This window comes from Rattus norvegicus, chromosome 5, assembly GCF_021556685.1.
Source record: "Rattus norvegicus strain SHRSP/BbbUtx chromosome 5, alternate assembly SHRSP_T2T, whole genome shotgun sequence".
Classification (NCBI taxonomy): Eukaryota; Metazoa; Chordata; class Mammalia; order Rodentia; family Muridae; genus Rattus; species Rattus norvegicus.
The window spans coordinates 14244146-14266893 of record NC_141538.1 but is presented as its reverse complement, the minus strand read 5'-3'; the positions used below and the strand labels follow the sequence as shown (position 1 = coordinate 14266893).

The following is a 22748-nucleotide window of genomic DNA, read 5'->3' as shown; positions in this document are numbered from 1 at the left end:
TCTCTCCCCCTCTCCCTCTCCCCCTCCCCCTCTCTTTCTCTTCCTCTCTCCCTCCCTTCCTCCTTCCTTCTCTCCTTTTAGTCTATGTACCTGGAAATAAAAACTAAGAAGATACACAAGAAACATTCATATGGGGTGATTAGGAAATAGGAAAAAACTTTCCAGCACATACCCTTTTGTAACATGTTCTGACATTATTATACAAACACTTTTTAAATTATACAGTGTATTAAACCACAGTTGGTAAGTAAGACTGCCATGAGGGGTTACATCATTTGTTCAGTCATCCAGTAAGCATAAAAATAATTACATCTATCAATGTTTGACTTTTACTTTAGAAAATCTGTCTTTTTTTGTGTATATAATATCATCTAAAATGAAATCCCAGTATTTCATTTTTTAGAATCTTATTGTTCCTTATGTATCTCTTTCATTCTTCATGAGCTGATACGAAGGATTATCATAGGGTTAATTTCCACAAAGATAAATATTTTACATTATTAAATAATATCCCATAATCTCCAGTAACATTTCAAATTACATAATTATATTTATAAGAATAAAATTGATTCTAATGTCTAAAAAAACCCCTATGGTTAACAGTCCCAAACTCTTGTTTTACAAATAAAGACACTATTAGATGCATAATTAGAGTGGAGACAAGCTTCTGAGACTACTATGCAGCTTGCTCATAATCAGAGGGTCTGAGAACATCACCTTTCAACCCAGTGAAGCTGTGTCACCAATCCAATCACTAAATTAGGCTGCTCTCAGCTTTGATGAGAGAAGCTTCCTTTGCAGTGGGCAGTGGTTAGAGACTCAGAACTCATCAGGAGAACTAAGCATAAATGACTGCTGAATGCTTATCCCTAAATGAAACAGCTATATCAACCTCTCCTGCCTTGAGGTCAGGGAGCAGGAGTGGAAGGAATGTTACGAGTCAGAGAGGGTGCCGAAAAGTGCCATCATATGCATCTTTTAGACACATGACGTGGCCATTCCTCTCATGAATTCACAGTTCAGTTACCTGCAAAACATGTACATCACCAAACCAGCCAGCAGTCTAGTGTGGGTGGAGAAGCTCTTAAGCTCTGCACCTAGGTGAGGAACTACTGGCAACTAATGGCAGCTAGGAAAGGGAGAATACATCTTCTTCAGGGATGCGGCCACTGGTAGGTAGCCCATGCTCCAGAGGATCTGACCATACCATGTGACTGTAGGTAACACTAATTAGACTCAGTAGTTTGTTTGTTTGTTTGTTTGTTTTTTTAAGGAGAGGTAGAGAAGAACCAGGCAGTAGCAACATGAACTGGGAGGGTAATGTGTTGAGGGGGTGGAGAGGAATGATAATGTAGCTATGACTTAGATGCACTATGTACATGCATAACATTTAAAGAACAAACAACAACATCAAATGAAAAGCCACATTTCATACTGCGTTATAAGGAAATCAAGGGAGAAGTCTAAAATGAACTCTATGATGTTGAACTGGAAATGGAAATGTCAATATAAACATTTGGCTTTAAATATGCACAGAGAAGTCACATATGCATGTAGAGAAGGGTGGAGGAGAGACTAGAATATATGCATACTTTCCACCTATATCTGCTCAGAGAGCCAGGGTCATAACTAGAGGACATACTAGTTAACTTGGTGAACCCCAGAATTTGGTTTCTAAATAAATGTCCTTGCCCTACTGAAGGAGGCAAGCTCCTTGTTGAAATGGTTGCTTTCAAAGCTGAAAAGGGAAAAAAATTAAAAATCAATAAAATAAGTGACTGTGTACTGAACATAAATTGGCTGTCCATATCATACCTATCGTGAGGCTCAGGGAACATCATGGCAATAGAGCAAAAAGACCCAAAGGATGGCAAGTAGTACTGTCAAGTGCTGGCCTTGGGACATGACACGGCTGTTGTGCACATGAACTCACAACAGCTGTAGCTACAAAAGGCTAAGCCAGTTAAAAATTTCAGAAAGGAATGGGCAGGTACTTCTGAGGGATTACCCCGACAGAGGTGTCTCTAGCTCTATTGCTGGGAAGCTAAAGACAAACAGAGCCTGAGGTTGACCCTACCTCAAAACAGACAAACAGACAGACAGACAGATAAGACAAAGGAAGACTCCCAGTGTCAACATCTGGCCTCCACATACACATGGGAGCATGCCAGCATACTTTACACATATATACACATGAAATTTCAAGACAAAAACAAAAGAAAAAACAGGTCAAGAAAAAAGAAAAAAAGTCAAGGGTGAAGGAAAAACCCCTCTCAAATATTTCTGCAGTCTTTCTGCAAAATAAAAGATTTTGATTATGAAGACTTGAGAAATAAGATGTAAATGAAAACAAATAAAAAATCAAGCTTAGTCTGTAGTTCTTAATTTTTTCCCAACCAACCTGAAGTAGGTTTAAGGATAAGAAACATCATAGTGCTTTACTGCATGGAAGAAATAAAATATACTAATATACTTCATCAATATAAAAATACACCTCATTTTGAGACTCAATTTTATATGTGAACAGGTCAAATGAGGTAGTTTATATCTACTTTATGCTTTATTAAAGTAAGTTTGATAAAAATATCAATTCACAAACACCTCCATGACGTAATCAAGCATATACTTTTTTTGTGAGATTAAAAGCACATCTTGTTCAAAGTCAAACAAGTCAGTAAAATAAAAGGCCTTGGTGTTCTCTCACCCTCTTTCAATACTTACTGCTTGGTTTTCCATGCGTGCAAAGATAACATTTAGCATCTGAGTAAGAGTAGCTTTGGCTGTTGTCTGATTGATGAGATTTTTGCTGGCTAAATAGATATTGTAGCATGTCCTCACAGCTTGCAGCACAGTTCCTTCGTGAATTTCTATGTGTTGTGATGTTACTGCAGTAAGTAAAGCCTGTAAGGAAAGAAACACAAAAGCAATTTTCTGCATCCAGAGTTTATGCACAAAAAATACATACTTTCATTTTAAAATTAAAAATTTAAAAAAATGACACTTTAGGAGTAATGTGTATAGATTTCTATCTACCATGAACATGAATAATTACCAACTACTAAAATATCTGAGGCCTCCACTACTCTAGAAGTAGTTTTCTCATAGGCCTCTGAACTCCCGAGCACTCTAGCTAAATTTCATTAGAAATAGTATTCGTGTTCATAAAAAGCAGAATGTTTACACTATCATAACTGAGGTCTCATACAATACACATCAATATATAAGCACACTAACACTACCACAGGTACATTAACAACTACAACATGGCTAGTTTTTCTCTAAAAGGATTCAACCATCCAGATTCATTACAACCAAACTTGGACTTTTTTTTTAACAGGCTCAATAGATGGATGGGCACAAAAGAGTACTGAAAGCTGGTTAGACAGACAGTATACGTGGTGATACATGGGCTAAGAAGGGACACCCCGTAGGAGCTAACAATTCAGAAAACTAGTAAAGTCACAACTTTATGAATCATCTTAAAACTAGAAAGATGTATATAAAAAGCAGGGTAGGTTCAGAAAAACTCAAGACTCAAAGAATTCAATCCTAAGTGGGATGGCCAAGAGGAGAGATATAAAAATGTAGTTTTTCTTCTAATGGAATAAAACAACAGATCTTATATAGGTTCTAAATAATATCCCAATTGTCTGTCACACCCAGACAATTGGGACAGAAAACAACTCTTCCTAATATGTTCAAGGTGAAAAGCTGCTATTTTAAAATTGTAATAATAAAAATAACACACTGATTTTTATATAATTACCTTTATTATCTGCAACTGAACTCCTTCATCTGTTTGAGGGCCTTGGAAGCAGCCACATATTGTTTCAATAATTCTATCAATTAACTTTTTGCCTGGTGTCGTACTATCTGGAGCACTGCCAGTCAAGTGCCCATAAGCAATAAGTTTCTGAAACAGACATAATAGAGCACCTAGTCAAGAGAACTAATACATACACTATGAGCTGAAATATATGTGAATGAATATATACTAAATTTTAAACAAAAACATCAAGGTATAAATAATCAAAGCCAAAGACTACTTTTTCCTGTAAATTACTATACTTGGAAAACTAGTTGTAGTTGCAATAATCACAAAAACAAAGCAATAACAAAACTAATAGGTAATACTTCTAGACAGCCAGGTCTTAATATCTAAACCAGGTTTTACTGATAGTATTTTTTGGGGGTGGGACTATCTTAACACTTTTAAATGACATCAACTCTCTTTCCAACTTATGTCATCATTTTTTTATGACATCCAGTTTGCAAATAGTGGCTGCAAAAAAAGAAAAATCTCAGAATTATCCACTCACTACTACCATTTGTACTAGGAAAAAGGCATGAGATGTTAGTAATGCTAATTTTTCAGTGAAAGCAAGGTCATAAATCAGATGAATTTATCTTTAACCCATCTTAAGAACCAGTCATCTCTTCTTGGCTACTAAGCTTTTAGTTGAGTGTATATTACCTCCAAACAGTGACACTATCTGAAAACAAACACCCAAAATCTGGAAACATGCCTCACAGAATTTTTACGATATGGTGTGTTTGTGTATGAGAAAAAAAAGGGAGAAAGTACTCATGACAATTTCTGACATTAATGAATGTCACAGGGTGAGCAAAATAGTAAGATGGCAACAGTGTCACCATGGAAATGCTGCACTCTATAAACTAGCAGGGGTTTAGTGAAATCGCTTCCAAGTGATGACTTCAGCTCAGTGGTACATGCCTGTGGGACTCTCTACTTGGAGGCTGAGGTAGAATGACTGCTTGAAACCAGTTCAAGGCCACACAGGGAACATAGTGAGTATCCATCCCAAAAACAAAACATACAACAGTATTGTAGCACTGATGGGAAGAGAGCAAACCAACACCGTAGGTTTTGTTTCGCTAATGGTTTTGTTAATACTAAGAAGAAACATCATTTTGCAGCTACTGTGTATCTGGAATATAAGTGACTATTTTGTTTTTTACCTCAAAAGTTCAAGGCTTTCATGGTCATGTCTAAACAATCAACTGTGAGCAATATTAGAAATACACTGAAACCAGACCGCTTTAGATACCATTTTATACATACCTGCAAACAGTCTAGAGATGTACTAACTATGCGGGGACATTTGGACTGGCATGCCAACTCAAAGGGTAAGAAGTACTTGTCTGCTTCAATAAAATTTGTCTTTGATTTCACTGGTGGAAGGGTGCCTGATCCAGCTTTTGCTTCTCCATGAGGAGGACTAGATAAAAAAAGAAAGTTTACATAGAATACCATATTTACCTTGATGATGACAAATCCATGAGGAAAAAATATCAGTCATGAAAAGCACCTTACTACTGACCACTTTTCTGTCTTTTGTACTTCACAGGAAAGCACAGTCTAGGGAGCTCAAGTGATCTTCTAGGGTGACCACTGGCAGTGACCTCAGCTGCTGGATACAACATGGGATTTCTCTCTTTTTCCAAAGATCCCAACATCTACCATGTAAATACTTCATGAAACTTGAAATAGCCATGGACTTTCTGCATGTCCTTATGCTGAAGTACACTTCTGAATTATTTCTACAATGTTCTAAAGAAGCTAACATGGTCAAAGAAATATAGTAATTTTTATAAATATACATTGAACTTTGTGAAAAGAAGTTAAAATATAGCTATAAGTGTTTTGGAAATGTCTAACTTACATGAACTTGTTTCTTAAGAACTATTTTTAATTTTATTACAAAGATAAAGAAAATCTTTAATGCTAAACTATAGATAATTGTATTACTATTTTGGTCAAGACTGAAAAGTATGCAAATTAATTTTATAAAACCAAAAGAAATCATACAAACCTTTGTTTCTCAGTTTCAACTTTTATTTCCTCTGGTGAAGGCAAAAAGAGAGAAGCATACGTTAGTACGGGGAGACAGAAAGTTTACTGGGTAATTTGATTATAGTCTTCATAAGCTCATTTGGGACATTAAAAACAAAACAGCAAAGTTGCAAATTCAAAAGAAAATCAGTTCTCAAATTTTATTTCACCTAAATATAGAAATAATAGATCACAAAGAATGTGAATCAACAAACAAAGAATTTGAATTACCAAAGCATTCCCCCTTTCTCTTTAATAACTACATTAACCAGAAGTACTAGGAAAAAATATTGTAGCCACAATCTTGTCTGTCTGTCTGTCCGTCTGTATGTGGGGGGAAGGGGCACTCTGTGTCTCTCAGTAAGATTATTCTAATAGAATTATAACTTCTTGAAAATGCTTGTATGTGTTGATAATAACTAATTTTTCTAGTTAGAACTATATTTGAAAAAACCCTATAAAACAAGTATGTCCAATTTTTAAAATTAATCTTTTAATGTAGCATGCAAAATAAATAGTATGGCATTTCACATAGCTTTCTTTTCTTCTTTCCCTCTTATCACCCGCTTCCTGTGTAACCCTGACTGGTTCATTTCCCCCTCACTGGAAACCTTCTCTTCTCCCCATGCACTCCGATATTCCTCCCCTCTGCTTTAAGATCCTCACCTTCCTTTTCATGGTGCGCCTTCCAGTTTCATGACACCCCACCCCCACCCCATGCTCCTGTAAGTAACTGCAATTAAGCTAATTGCTTCAGCAAGCTAGAGTTGGGTAGTCATTTTTGGTCTGTCACTGGGGTAAAGAGATATTCATGTCTCTCCTCAGAAAAGCTAATCTAACACCTTTACTATTTACTGACTACCTTCTATTGTCAAGCACTATATGAAGTATAAAGTAACTTGCTCAAATTACTTTGCTATAGCACCGATTCTGAAACTATATACAACTTACTCATTGTCTATTGTGTGCCAGGCATTTGATATCAGGATTTCAGTCTAGTTGTCTGAGGACTAAAGCCTTTCCATCTTCCCAGGGATAGGAGTAAAGAAGGGATAATATAAACTATCACTTGGAACTGTTTAAAGACACAACTTAATAAAGATTTACAGTGCTTAAGAGAAATAAGACAGCACAGAAAAAAAGACACCAGCTGATCATTCGTACATGGACTCTAAACGCCAAGCTCACAGGAGGAGTAGAACAGTGGCACTGGAATGTGCAAGAGGCAGGATTTGATTTGAAAAAAACAAACAAACAAAAGGTTCCAAATGTCAGTTAGATAAGAGGGGTCCACTTTAGTGGGGATTTGTGGACGGTAAGAGTGTGTTTAGTCCTTTGCTGCATTCCTAGCATCCAGCTCTGTCAGTCACACAATAGGTAGACATTCAGCAATGTTGCAATGTACAGAGCCCTACAAGAGAGAAACAAGATTAAAATTGTGTTCTGTTTTGTGTTTCCTTCCTTCTTTTCTCCTCCCTTTCACTTTGGCTCTGGAATCTAACACTGGGACGGAGAATGATGCTGAGTGTTCCTAAGACCTGGTTTCCAATTCATTCAGATCATAACTACTTAGAAACTTGATTTTGTGATATGTTTAACTGGTTAGAAAAACACACTATAAAAACAAGTAATTTGGAGAGGGGGGAATCCCACTTCTTTGCTTATCAGTATCAGTCTCAAATCCAGGGACGCTGCCTTCTTCAAATGAAATAAAACGTGAGTGATTTTAATCAACAGTTCTCAAAATTATTTTGCAGGAAACCACAGGAAGAAATGTTTCACTTTGGATCCCAGAACACACCTCCTATGTAAAAAAATTCATCATTCCTTTTTATCAAAGGGATATATGTACCCTCATGCTGTATTCTTTTATAAGCTACAATACCAGCTATTAGCTACGAAACTGACTTCATAATTAACAAGGCTTTTTAAACTACAAACAAAAAACTATGTATTTTAAAGCTGAGGAAACAAGAATAAGATACCCAAGGAAATACATGCCAAGATACATTGTAATTAAATTTCAGAGGAGCAAAGAGGGAAAAATAGTGAAAGCAGATATAGAGAAATGACACACTGTATACAAATGTATTGTCTGAATGGCAGCAAAACTATCATGCAACACCATAAAGGCTAACATTTAAGTCAGTGGCACATTTCTATCACTGTATATCATTTTCAGTGGAAAATTTAAGGCTCTGTGGGCTGGAAAGATTGCTCACCAATTAAGACAATGGCTGCTCTTCCAGAGGTCCTAAGTTCAGTTCCCAGCACCCACATGGCAGCTTACAAATGTCTGTAACTTCAGCTCCAGGATATCCAATACTCTCCCACAAATATACATGCAGGCAAAACTCCAATGCACGTTTAAAATAACAATAAATAAACCATATTTTAAAAGCTTATTTAAAAAGTCTAAACCTTGTAAGATGAAAATAACAAGAAAAATCAGCACTAGGGTTACTTTAAAGGAATTCAAATGTTCTTCATGTTAGCAACAAACATGGTAAAGAAAAACTGAAACTTCAAAATAATTGAAGAAATATAAATATAGAAGGGAGAATGAAAAATAACAATAAGATGTCTGAAAGTCATAAGGAGTATTATTAACTACCTAACTAAAACATACACCTATATCATACGTAAGTCTGTATACGAATATGTAACTTATATATTTATTTTACTTAATACTCCTTATGTCACACAGAGAGGGGGAGGGAGAGGGAGAGAGAGGAAACAAACAAACAAAAATTCCTATATGGGCTTACAATGCTCTCCTCAAGGGGCCATAGAGTTCCAAAAACCCCAACACCAAGCATGAGAAGTCCTCTTCTGAGTTGTTGGTCACAGCCACCCAAGAGAATTCCAAATATTACAGGCTAATTGCTGTTGCCCTGTGTTGCGCTTCTTCCTCGGGCAGCTAAGGTTAAGTCACAACTGCTGCCTGAGGACCAGAAAGTTTGCTGTGAGACTGTCTTCTTTTTTTTTTTTTTTTTTTCTTTTTTTCGGAGCTGGGGACCGAACCCAGGGGAGACTGTCTTCTACAATGTCAGAGAAACTAAATCTAGGAAATCTCATCAACAAGGCTAAACAAGGATAATATGTCTATAAGCTCAAGGGGTCCTAACCCCACACCAAAAGCTATAGAAAATTAAGGAATACTGAGAATGAGAGAAATAGTCTTCCTCAAGGAGGAGTACATTAATTGGTTATTTAACACCAAAGTCAGCTCTGAAAACATACAAACAAGTATCATTATATGGACTGAGCAGTCTGTGTTTATATATTTTAAAACGCACACACAAGATTTAATAAAAAGAAAGAATCTGAAAGAGGAGTGGGGTAGTACAGCAAATGGGTGGAAGGAGTTAGAGCTTCAGATGTAGCTTTATGGATACTGTAGCATGACTGTAATCAATTGCTTTCTGGTTTGATTTGAAGTCTGCTGTACAGGCCAAACTCAAACCTGGTACTGTAAACCTGATCAAAATGCTATGGCAGGATAGGTCTGACTCTAGTAGAGAAACTGTTGTTGTTTTGCTAAGAGGATATGTTGTATTCACAAAACTGCTTTCTACATACTTACGTTAGTAGAGAGTGTTGCTCTCTGCTTTGGTAAGAGAAACTTGTTTTTGTAGAGGACAGAATTATAACTGGCCAGCATGCTCAAAGCAAGCCCCAAAATGAGACAGAACTGAGAGAATACAGAAGAGGGTGCAAATGATAGAGAAGAGTGCTCTATAACACTGTCTTTCCAGCTACAATATGGCTGTTGCTCTCCTGAACTCAAAATGGTTGGGATTGCTTGCCCATAATCACAAGCCTGGGTCTACCAGCATTCCATCATGGATAAGGGAAAACCTCCTCTGGCTTCAACCCTCCTGAAGGAGCTACTGTCAGTTAATGGCTGCTCGGGATGGGTGGTGAACACATTCTTTTTGTGGTGTCCCTATTGGTTAACTTGCTCATGTGCCTCACCTATAACCCCTCACTTATGCACATGTAAGTAACTCTAAACTTACTAGGTCTCGGTTGGTCTCTGTCTCTGTCTCTCCCATGTGTACTCACACATACACATGTACATACATGTACACACACACAGACACATAAATATTGAGGGGTAGAACTAGAATAAAAGGCAGTCTATGCAGAATCCTTGAGAAATTACACAACTTTTCAGAATTCCAAATACATTATCAGAACTTTTTGTGACTACAGAAGAATTTCTTAAGTGGGAATACTGAACTAAAACCCTATCTCCATCATGGTTTATGCTGTCACAGACAGGAGAAAAATACCCTGCAGAGTCACTGAGAATATACAGAGCAGACTAACACTCTACATTAACATATCTAACTACTGATTTTATATACACTTACATATGTTTGTCAGTTACATGTTTCATCCCTTTTTCTGTTTTAAATTTTCCTTTCCTAGTACTGAGGACTGAAACCAGAGCTAAACCACATGCTATGTGTGTGCTCTACCTCGGAAGTAAAGTCCAGAACTTTTCATTCATTTATCTGGTTGGTAAAGTTTGGTTGATTTATTGAGGAAGGTTCTCAAGTAGCCCAGGCTGCTTCCAACTCATTATGCAGTTAAGGATGACCTTGAATACTTCTGCCCACCACACCCATCATATCAAGTGCTGAGACTGCAGACATGCATCTGTATAGACATGCAAAATGACCAACCTTTTTCTTTTCCCAACAGCTCCTTTCTCCTTCTGCAACTTGTCTCTAACCCATATACAATGCTGTGCTTAACAGAAAGGTCAGGATTGCTACTTTAGATCAGAAGTAATGACTACACAGACACCAAGACAGTGCAGAGCTACATTCCAACTCTGCTAAATACATACTCAAAACTCAGTTTCTTTGTCTACAAAATGAAAATAGTTCAATTACTTAAACATTCAGGAGACTTCTGAAAATCAAGAAAGATAGAAACAGTAAGTATTTAATGGGCATAGAACCCAGCATTCACTAAACAATATTAGCTGTTACTTCTATGGTTGCCTTAGAAATTAGTGTAATTTTTTTAAAAGAACATATTTCTGGAGACTAGAGAGATGTGTCAATGGTTAAAAACATTTGCTGGTCTTGTAGAGGAACCTAGCTCAGATGCCAGCATCCTCTTCTGGTCTCCGAGGGCACAACATGGTACACGTACACGTACACACACACACACACACACACACACACACACACACACACACACACACACACACAATTGAGGAGGGGAGGAGAAGGAGAGAAAAGGGCGGAGAGAATTTTTTTAGAAAAGAACACACTTGTTTACATGCTCAGACCTCAGTGTCTGTATGTGTAGAACAAGGTCTAGAAAAATGTCAAGCACTTTAGTGAGATGACCCTTCAAATTTAATTTGATACAGCCCATCAAATCCACTCCTAGATTATCGACTTAAGAAAAACAAAAATGTATGCACACAGAGACTTCTACCCAAACAGTTACAGCAGCATTATTCATTTAACCTAAGTGTGTGTCAACTGACGGACAGAGGAAATGTGGTATAAGAGCACAGCTAATTGAAATGTTCCAGAATGGAAACATTTCAGGTGTTGTTAGTACGCAAAACGTTTCAGATTTCAGAACATTTACCTTTGGCCAGTAGTCTGCAAATACTCTAAAATCTGCAAAACTCTTAAGTCTGGGGCACTTTAGATCCCACGCATTTCAAATAAGGAAGCTGAATTTTCCTATTCACTAATACAAAACTGAGGTTTGTGTTTTGCGGTTGTTGTTGAGATAGGGGATACACCCAGGCATGCCTGAAGCTTGGAGTTCTCCTGCCTCAACTTCCTGAAGGATTACAGTTGTGAACCACTACCCTCAGCAGGGACGAAGCATCAAAACAGACTTCAAGTGCTTACTGAATGAAAGACAGAACACCTCCTCAGTGTGGACTACTTGTACAAAGTGCTCAGAAAGTGCATTTCTAGAGACAAACCATATTAAGTGATGTGTGAAACTGAGAGAAGCAGCAAAGATTAATTGGGGATGGCACTAGGGTTTTACTAGGCTGCTGGAAATGTTCTGGAACTGGATTATGGTGGTGACTGCACAGTTTGGTACAGATACTAGTAGGTAATGTTTACAGTTTGTAAATTATACTTCAATAAAGTTGTGCACATGCGTGTAATGACCAAAAGTTATCCTCAAATGTTACTTTTTGGGGGGACATTCACTTTGTTTCTTGTGACAGGGCTTGCAATAGGACTGGGCTGGCAAGCCAGTAAATCATCCTGCTTCCCTAGTACTGGAATTCCAAGAGTGCACTACCATACCGGGACTTTTACGTGAATTGTTAGGATTAATCTCCATTCTTTATGCTTGCAAGGCAAGCACACTACCAAGCAAACCATCTCCCCAGCCTAGTATGCCTTTATTTACTGGGTTGGAGAGATGGTTCAGTGGTTAATTGACTGATCTTCCAGAGATCAGTTTCCAGCAACCACATGGTGGCTCATAACCATCTGTGATGGGATCTGATGCCCTCTTCTGGTGTGTCTGAAGACAGCTACATTGTACTCGCTTACATAAAGTAAATAAATAAATCTTTAAAGGAATGTTTTTATTTACTAACTAACAAAGTGACTAGAGAGCAACCCAGTCTCTTGCCTAGCAGGCTTGAGGCCTTGGCTTTGATCCCCAGAACTATAAAACCAAAGAAAGGCCAGGGAAGGAGAACAGACCAAAAGGAAAACAGCTAACTGGTGTCCCCACAACAAAAACATCTGGTGCTGTTTCCTCAGTTTTACTTTTTAAAATTGCTTGGAGGAACTGCCACGGTCTTCTTTTAGAAAAGGTAAAAAGTAAATTGCCAATTTTATTTGAATTATAAATATAAACAGACCAGCAAATGCCATATAGCTTCTCCTCTGTCTACAATTTTAGCCTGAATTCAATCTCATGCATCAAAAATTAAAGTGTGGGGTTGGGGATTTAGCTCAGTGGTAGAGCGCTTGCCTAGGAAGCGCAAGGCCCTGGGTTCGATCCCCAGCTCCGAAAAAAAGAACCAAAAAAAAAAAAAAAAAAAAAATTAAAGTGTTTGGCATTCATACCTTGGCTACTTATGTTTTTATTATTCCCTTTCTTAGAAAACTCTAGATAGGCATTGGCTGTGAATAGCTGATTGACATTTAGATTCAATTTGAGACAAAATTATGGCTTCATATTTTCTTACAGTTAATATCAAAATAAAAGGTATTTCTAAAATGTTTGAGTTTTTCTGAATGAAAAATAATGTAGATTATGCAGACCAATTTAGTACCATCTATGTGTGTCTATGTGCACAGATTTGCTTCACAAAACAAGCAAGAGAATACCAAAGTAAATAATTGTGCTTGACTCTTTTCCATTTAGCCTACACTAAAGTCTCAGATTTTCTACTCAATCCATACCAAACCCTACACTGCATCCCCCAGATTCATGGGGCAATCAGAATAGAGCCCCACACATAACCAATATTTTCTATATTTTAAAAATGAAAATTCAAATTAAGAAATCAACTTGGTCTGAAAGGTTAGGAAAAACTTTTTCACTAGTTTCCAGGACTGTCTAAGAATTATCAATAAACTTGGTGACTTAAAACAGCAAAAGTTTATTCTCTGGGGCAGCAGAACCAAGGGAAGTCTCCTTTGATTGGCTTCTGAGGTTCCTTGATTGTAACAGCATAATTCCAAACTCCACCACTGTTTTCATACTGTCTTCTTGTTTTGTGCGCCCCTATGTCCTATCCTCTTCTTTTACGGGGAACAGACACTGGATTATAGTGCCCACTCAGAATCAAAGGAGATCAGTATTGAGACCCTTAATGAATCATGTATACAAGGTGAAAAGATCATTTCTAGGAAAAGATTTGCTTTCACTGAAAAAAAGAATCTGACAATTGATATTTGCATTTGTTTTATATCATTCTCAGAGGAAAAACTTCTGTGGAAGGGGAGGAACATTTATTTTTGTTTGTTTTGAAATAGGGTCTCATTCTAGAGTCCAAGCTGGCCTGAAACTCAGCATGCAGTCAAGGCTGGCCCTGAGCTCACAGCAGCCTTACAAGTGCTGAGATTACAGGTATGAGTCACTGTCTTAATTCTGTTGCTGTGATAAAATACTCTGACAAAAACAATCCGGAGGAGAAAGGGTTTATTTTAATTCCCCATTCCAAGTTATAGTTCACAGTCAAGAGCACAGGGAGGACAAATGAACCCATCCTTTACTCTCTTCCCTTTTTAATGCAGTATAGGTTTAAACAATCTCACTCCCAAGTGATTCTTCATTGTGTCAATCTAGTTGACAATTAAAAGGGACCATCACTACTGGGGCTGGAGAGACAGCTCAGTGGTTAAGAGCACTGACTGCTCTTCCAGAGGACCCAACAACTACATGTGGATCACAACCAGCTGTAATGGGATCTAATGCCTTCTTCTGGTGTGTCTGAAGAAAGCAACAGTGTGTTCAAACAAATCTTTAAACAACAACAACAACTTTTAAGTAGAAAATTTCCTATTATATCACTGTGAAACTCTATGATTAAAACATTCTAGGTGTGGTAAAAGTTGCTTAGCAGGAAAAGGTTTGTACCTCCTGCCCTGAAGGGGTAGAAAGAGACAGAGGCAGTAGAAGACTGTAATCAAACAGTGTCTTCTGGAAACAACACATATGAACGCACAGTGATTGGGACAGCATACCAGACCAGCCCCAGCATGGCAAGTGGAGGTGCACAGGAAGTCCCCAACCCTGTCTAGCAGAGGAGCTACTGACAAGGGATAGGGTCTGGGTGAAAGAGAATTAGCTTTCTTTAAGTGTGCAGCACCTGGTAAGTTGACTACGCTTCTGTGGATGGCATCTAAGAATTTGTAGGCAACACAGAAGGACTTCAGTAGGAAAACACAGTACAGGAAGCTGGGTTGTAGGGAAGGGGATTGGGTCTAGAGCAGGTGGGGTAAGGGTTGAGGCAAACAGACTGAACATCAGAGAACTAATGGTCTTTATTTTGCTTTTTGTTTTTAATTCTGGGGCTGGGAAAGTAGCTCAGTGGTAGAGAGCCTTCGCAGTGTGCACAAGGCCCTGGGGCTCAAACTCCAGCATCAAAAACAAAAAGGAAAAAACTAAAACCAAGCACAATAAAGCATGCTTGTAATCTTAGCACTTGACTGAAGAGTACATGTGGTGACAGAGGGCAGGGGCTGAGTTCTAGGAGAGTAGAGGTAATGTATCAGGATATCAAGACTGCTTTAAAAACATAAAATATATGTAAAGGCAAGATAATGATGTCTGCTAAAAAACAAAAACAAACTACAAAACCAACCAACCACACACACACACACACACACACACACACACACACACACACACACAAACATGCACACTCACGCCAAGCCCTCTGACACATACATACAATCCTAGCATCTGAGAGGCTAAGGCGGGAGGACCACCAGTTCCAGATCAGTCTGAATAGACACTGAAAGACTGTCTCAATAAACAAACAAAATCCACAAAACAATAAGAGGGGGGCAATTTATCTCTCCTGAGTGTTTTCTCTCTCTACCTGCAACCCCTATTAAAAGCTTGCCAGAGGCCAGACCTGGCAGAACAAATTTGGAAGGTGGGATTTGGGAAGATCAGATCAAGGTCATCACCTACACAGGAAATTCCAGGCCAGTTTGCCTTTTATGAGACCCTTTCTCCAAAACTAAAGTATCTTTCCTGGATTTCCCACAGATAAAACACCAAAGCTGCTCATCTCACTTCCCTCTTCCCCAACAGTGTAAGTCTCTGTAACCCGAATTATAGTAAGCACATATCCTGTTTCCTTTGTTATTTCATTTAGGTATCTACCTAAAAGACCGAATCTCTCACTTTTCCCTCCAATGTCCTGACAGTCAGCTCCTCTTGTACCTTTACCCTTCTGAGATATTTCTTCAGATAACAATCTGATACTATTTTTCATTTGTAGTTCCTATAATCCTCGCCCTAATAAAATGTTAACTTCCATGAAGGCATGCTTTGTTTACAGTGCCCAATGCAGATGCACTATCCAATACAGGAGAAAACCCACAAATAACAGAGTGAACGTCTAGTTCTTTTCACTTTTGAGACCAGGCCTTGCTATTTATTGCCCAGTCTCAAACTCCAGGGCTCAATTCATCCCACTCGTCAACCTCCGAAGAGACAGGAGGATAAACATACAGTGAGAGAGAATTATGTTGTGGGGCTGAAGAGACAAGTGGTTTGACAGTTAGGAGCACTGGCAGCTCTTTAGGAGGACCTGGGTATGGTTCTCATTATACACATGCACCCTTATAGCTGGCTATAACTCCAAGTGAATGGAATCTTATCATCCGACTTCCTTGGGTGCACATATATACATGCAGGCAAAAGGCTCATATACATAAAAATGTACAAATTTTCAAAAATAGTTAAAATAATTTTACTTGGAACATCAATAATTTACTTGTGTATTTTTCTTTTTTTTTTTCCTTTTTTTTTTTTTTTTTTTTTGGTTCTTTTTTTCGGAGCTGGGGACCGAACCCAGGGCCTTGCGCTTCCTAGGCAAGCACTCTACCACTGAGCTAAATCCCCAACCCCCGTATTTTTCTTTGTTAGATGTTTCCTCAATTACACAAGGAATATCATGACAAACACTTCCTCAAATTATTTTCTATTCATAATTTTATCTATAAGATGAAGGTTATCAGGAAAGTCAATTTAGTATCTGTCAGGAGATGGAAAGGGTAAAAAGGAAACCAAAAGTAGTCTTCACCTTAATTGTCCCATGAACCTTTTCTGACACAAGGTCTTGAGTAGCCCAGAGTGACCTTGAACTCCAGATCCTATCTCCAATTCCTCAGTCCCGAGCTTACAGGTCTACACTACCACATCGGCTTTATTCATTGGTAGAGACTCAACACAGACAGTCCAGCTTTCTAAGCAAGCCCTCTTATCCCCTGAGCTTCCAACCCAGTTCTTGTTTTTGGTTTGTTTCTCTTTTTAATTGCTTTGTTTTTAAGACAGGATCTTTGTTGCCACTACCAACCTTAAACTCCGTGACGCCCACCCCCCAAGTGCTGGAATTACAGCCACACACCTCCACGCCTGGCTACGAGCTGCTTACCGGGGCAGGACTATTTCCTAAAACAAGGCTGTTCAGAAGAACTGTCTCAGCAGTAGTTCCTTCTGGTCATTGTACTATCTACTTTGTCTTTTCCCTTAAACAGTGTTTCAAAGTAATTCCCAGTGAACATGTATCCCTGCGGCATTAACTACATTAAGAGACTGAAAAAAGATCTAATAAATCTAGGAGAAGCTAAATAAAATTCAGCTGATTGCTTTAGAGAATTTTCATGTACATTTTAAACTTTCCAAATGGAAATAAGATTATATGTTGACCATAACCTGAACTTTGTCAACTCAGATTTTTGGGTTAAAGGTTTCTCTACAGCTTGGGCTTCACAACATTTTATTCATGGCCACTCTGAATAAAGGATCCTTAAAACCAATTTGAAATGTGAAAGTAAAGACCAGTATATACTGGATCTTTCTTTACTTTTCTTCCCTTGACAACTCAAAAATTCACGCAGCTCAGGTAGTGAATGAATACTATCTTTTTACTTTAGATGGCAAGGAAGACTTGCTAATTGATTAAAGTTGTAGGAAGGTGGGAGACAGCTCACTGGTAAAGTGTGTGCTGCACAAGCACGAAGCCCTGGATTTGGAGTCCCAGCACCCACACAAAGCCAGGGATGTCAATGACACACATTTGTTCCTCCAGTGCTGGGAGGTGGGCAGACAGGGAAATCAAAGGGGCTCCCTGCCCTGACAGTCTAACAAAGATCGTAGTTTCTATATTGAATGAGAGGAGGGCTCTATCTTAATATATAAGGTCACCATATTATATACGGTAATAGACAGGGCACTCAACACTGGCCTGTAGCATCCATGTATGCCCAGACACATATATGTGGGCAAACATATCCACACAAAAATATGCACATGCACATACTGGCATAAATACTGTGAAATTGTTTAGAGATGTCACTTGCTTGTAAATGGTGATAAGTTAAAAGTATCCCAAATCCAGGACCAAAAAGACTCAAAGTAATTCATCCTCCACTCATATTCTTTATAATCCTACTACCACTGGAAATAAGAATGGGTTAGTGAGGCAGAAGCAAGGAAGTTCTGTAATATTTACATCATGATATTACATTTGTATTTCTGACAAGTTCAAGTTGGTTCACATCTCCCAACACTGGAGAGACCAAGGCAGGATGATTGCTGTATTTGAGTTAGCCTGGTCTACAGAGCTAGTGGCAGGCCAGTCAAATCTACCAAGCAAGAACTCGTGTAAGTAAGTAAATAAATAAATGAAGTATTTATGGGATAAATTATATTTATGGGTAATAAACTCCTAAGAAAGCTAAGTCAGCAGGATCATTTCACAATACAATGAACAACAGAAACTCATTCTGCCTGAGCAAAAATGACTTCTCTTGCATCCCTGTAGGTCTCCCTGCCCTATCATGGGCTCTAAATGTCTTTCTTTCTGAAGACCTCTGTTACTCTGCAGCCGTGTCCGTTTCCAACCATGAACTTTTACTCTATCATCTGTAGGTACTGTCGAAGTTACCTAAAGCAAGGAGTTAACTAGTCTACTTACACCTAACATCAAAGAAACTCCTGAACTTAGAAACCTGACTGGAGGATGTCCCAACTGATATTGGGACAAGATAAACAATGCCACCTTCAAGCTCAATACTGAAACAATCCTAAATTCTTTGAAACTAAAAATAGCTCAGCTGTCGTCTCATCTGCCAGCAGATGGCCAGACTATTTTTAATGCAGGATTCTCAAGAGCAGGCATGGATCACACTAAGCTAGGGCAGCAGAGAATCCCTCAGTGTTCACTACACAGAACTATAGGGCAGGTACCAAGAGAGGGCAACCTGGAGCTAGCTGTTCTGGGCCTATGGGCTTCCTACCAGTTTAACAAGGCTTTGTTACAACCATTTTGTAAAATAAAATCTAGCATGTTAGAAATTTTAAAATAAGCTTTAAATAATTGTATACCCTTTAAAGATTTGTTACTGTTTGTAAACATTAAAAGTTCATTTATATAGCATCTTTGAGAGTGAAAACTTAACCAAGAAGGCCTGGAATCATTCATGGTAATCTATTCTCCCAACTGCTGGAATTACAGGATCAGTCACCGAACCTGGCTTCTATGACTTGTTTACAAAAAGTTGTATTTTTAGTCAAAATATTCTTAAGAGTTCATGATAAGCTGTAATTTTATATGTATCATTTACAGAAAACTTATTTTAACTGGTCATTATAATAAAGGGAAGATAAATATCACAAATATCAATGATGTGAATTTTACTTGAATGCCAATAAAATTTTTTCAAACAAAACCAGAAAAAGATTCAAAGTCTGGTATATCGTATGTTTTCAGCTCCATCTCCTTTCAGCTTCAATAACATCTAAAGAGAGAATGAATACATACAGGAATCTTTACAAGAGTCTGAACAATAGCTACACATACCTGTAGTGCTAGCAGGCACCAGTAATCCCAGTACCATGGAGGCAGAGGCAGGAAGGACTGCCACAAGTTCTACAGTTCAAGGGTAGCCTGATCTACATAATGAGTTTCAAGACAGTCAGAATAGGTAGCAGTTATCCCAAACTTAAAAAACCCACGAGATTGCATACTGAAACTGTACTTTATAGAGGGCTAAATGTAACTTTTATGGAACATGGAAAATACCTGTTGTTAAAAAAAAAAAAAAACCAAAAACCAAAAAACTTCCTGTAAACAAAGTAGTCTGGTGCTTAAAGTGGCAAAATCTGATTTAAAGAAGCAAGATCCAGTTGGTGCACACACCATCAAGAATTCCTATGCCTAAAAATGTCAGGGCTGCAGTTAAGGGAGCTACAGACTTCTGAAGAAATGGAGAGTGGCAAGAACTAGCTGCAGTTAACAAAAGAATGCACTCACATCCTCTGAGTCCACTCCCTTAACTGCACTGAGACAGTCCAAGCACAGTAACACTGCACTGTGACAAAAGCAGGACTTAAGACCCAGACTCTCGTTACAATGAGCTGCCAACATGTTTACTTATGTTAGTATTTGGAAAGAGAAAAAGTACATAAAACACTTTACATCAAACCCTTAACTGTTTATGCTTCAGCACACTTAGAGTGAAAACACACTCTGGGCTGTGGATACTGTTTAGTTGATTGAATGCTTGCCTATCAAATATGAAACCTAGGGTTCTATCCCCTGCACTGCACCTCTAAAACAAGGCATGGTGGAATGTGTGACCCCAGATTTCAAGAGCAGAGACAAGTGGTTTAGGAAAGTTCAAGTTGTCCTCACCAGCCTGGGCTACTTGGAACCTGTCTGCATGCCCCCATGCTCCTTGCTTTAAAAAAGAAAAAAAGTCCCACACACATACAATCGAACAGCAAAGCTTAGTTCTGAAATACTAAAACTTTAATTTGAAATTCATATGTTCTTTATCCTGCCAAGTTATTGAAAACCCTACAGAGCACAATTATTTTAAAAGTCTTTAAAACTATTCCTATCACCCCAATTAATGATTCCTTTCAGGACCCAAATATAAACTCAGTTCTTGCAACTGTACAATAGTCTTCTCATTCACCAGGAAACGTGTTAGTTACAATAACAAAATGGGAACTTAAGACCAATGAAGGGGCAAAAGAAGGGACTATTTAAGTCCACTATACTACATTAAAAACAAAACACCACCAACAAAAAGCACCCTTTATTTTTGGTGGATGTAAACAAATCCATTTGATGTTTTCCATATTACTAAGTTTAAGGATTGAGAAAACGAGGGAGTCTGTAACATTTGCAGCAAGTTAAACGGTAGTCTTAAGTCAATACTTAAATGTAAAATTGTCTCCTCTAAGCTATCGTGACCCCTTTAGCATAAAGTTAGTTTGTCCCCTTTCAAAAATGTTTTTCAAAACCCACTTATAACCATCTCTGTATCTTGCAAATTTGAGCTGCTCTAGTCCAGGGCTATAAACAAAAATGTAAGTAATCATCACACACTATCTGTATAAAACGTTCTGCTTTCTCGCTTAACAATTCTATTTGATGGATACACTAGAGCTACCAAAGGCCAGCCTCAAACAAATCGTTATCCGCCTACCACGGTTATAGGTATTGTTTGGATTTCCCCTGCTGTGGCTTCACTCACTACACTAGACCTCTTCCGTCTGAACTATAAATCACAATTGAAGCTTGAGAGCAGCTGCCACTGTCCAGACATGAGGCTGGTGGGTGTCATTGTCTTTCTTTATTCTCTCATTCTACACACACCCCTTTCCATGTTACCTAATGCCAGTTTATCTAAAGGTTCTTTCCTTCCCCATTTCCACACAGCCGCCACCACCACTCCTTAACCTCTAGTCTTGTTCTTCCAGGTCAGCCCAGTAGGCTACATTACTACTCTTTTTTTCCCTGTAGCTGGGACAGAGAGATGGCAAACTCGAGGCACCTTTTGCAACCCCCTCTCTCGAGACTGTCAACAAGGGAACAACTTCAACCTTTCTTCTCAAAGTACCACGCCAAACCATAAAGTTATTGTAATTGCAATACGGAACCCTCCCCCACGCCCGATCTTGTCATATCGGCCCCACCTCAATTTCTAAGCTAATAAACAACAGCTCATCTTCTGCTCCATCACAAAGGAGGACATTCTGTCCGCACCGCAGGGGCCACCAACAACCCCAGCCCCCACCCCATTCAGTCCAGTGGAACGCTCGAAGCCAGGTGCCCCGTGATCCTTAACCATCTCGAGTTCCGGGGGCCCCGGCTGGCCGCCCTTCCTCCTCCACCCAGCCGGTGCCCCGCGTCCAGCCGAGTTGCTGTCAACTCCAGTCCAGCGGTCAGGACCGGGCCAGGACCCCCAGGACGAGCCGCCCCGCCGGCCCACCTCTGGCGGCCGGCCCCCCGCGCCGCGGCCTCCTCCAGGCTCACCTAGGGCCACCTCGCACGCTTTGCGCAGCTGGGAGTGATGCGCCTTCTTCACTTCCTTGTCGGCCAAAATCTTCTCCAGGGCCCGGGTCAGGAACATGTTCTTCGTCTTCTTGCCCTCATACATGGACGCGGAGGAGGAGGCGGCGGCAGTCCCGGCGGCTGGAGGGGAGGCTGAGGAGGGAGACGGGGAGGGAGAAAGGCGAGGAGGTGGCGATGGGGGCGAGGAGGCGTGGAGGGCAGCCGCGCCACCAGGAAGCGGCGGGCGACGCAGAGCGGCCGCGGGGCCGCCAAGGGCGTCGAAAGCCTCGCCACACTCGAGGGGCCGCCGTTCGAGGGCCGCGCCCGTCCGGCCTCCGCGCCGTCGGCCCGGCGGTCGCTTCCCGGCCGCCCGCCTCACTCGTCCCTACGGCCCGGCGGCGGCGACGGAACTCGGCCCGGGCGGCCGTCTTCCCGGGGCCGAGGGCCTAGGCGGCGGCGCCTCACACACCCAGCAGGCGCGAGGCTGCCTTAGCTACCGTGGGGACGAGCACCCGCCGCAGCCGCAGACTGGCCTCCATCACCGCCGACCTGCCCCGGACGCCATGTTGAGAGGAAACGACGCGTCACGCAGCGGCCGAACGGCTGCAGAGAGGAAGCGGCGGCGGCGGCGGCGACGGCGGCGGTGCCAGCCCAGAGCTGCCGCGGCGCCGGGAGGCAAGGGGCGGAGGGCGGCGCGGGAGGAGCGGCCGGAGCGGCGACTCTACGGCGGCCCGGCGGGGACTCGCCGCCTCCCGCGTTCGCCTGCAGGGCAGCGTGGGGCGTGGCGGGCGTCCTGCGGTGCGGCGCGGCGTGGCGCGGGGCTTCTGCTTCTGCGGGCTACTG

The 22748-nt window shown here is 40.2% G+C and overlaps 1 protein-coding gene and 1 long non-coding RNA gene across 5 annotated transcripts in view; one reads left to right on the top strand and one right to left on the bottom strand.

Annotated features, from left to right (window-relative positions):
- Positions 1-22483, bottom strand: part of Arfgef1 (ARF guanine nucleotide exchange factor 1) — a 94416-nt gene extending 71933 nt beyond the window's left edge. For 3 of the 4 annotated variants that reach the window (XR_015619622.1, XR_015619623.1, XR_015619624.1), the window contains exons 1-5: positions 21888-22483; positions 5835-5865; positions 5084-5240; positions 3767-3913; positions 2722-2901 (exon numbers count right to left, since the gene is read on the bottom strand). Coding sequence is in view for 1 of the 4 variants with exons in the window: in NM_001277056.1 (NP_001263985.1) it covers positions 2722-2901; positions 3767-3913; positions 5084-5240; positions 5835-5865; positions 21888-22011 (639 nt within the window). In the remaining 3 variants the exon portion in view is untranslated. The remainder of the gene's footprint in view (positions 1-2721; positions 2902-3766; positions 3914-5083; positions 5241-5834; positions 5866-21887) is intronic. The other variant, NM_001277056.1, reaches the window with a different exon arrangement.
- On the top strand, positions 8861-13102 carry LOC148005636 (uncharacterized). The gene is made up of 2 exons (XR_015620618.1): positions 8861-12806; positions 12924-13102. It is a non-coding gene; the product is annotated as an uncharacterized LOC148005636 (long non-coding RNA).
- Positions 22484-22748: the final 265 nt, after the last annotated feature.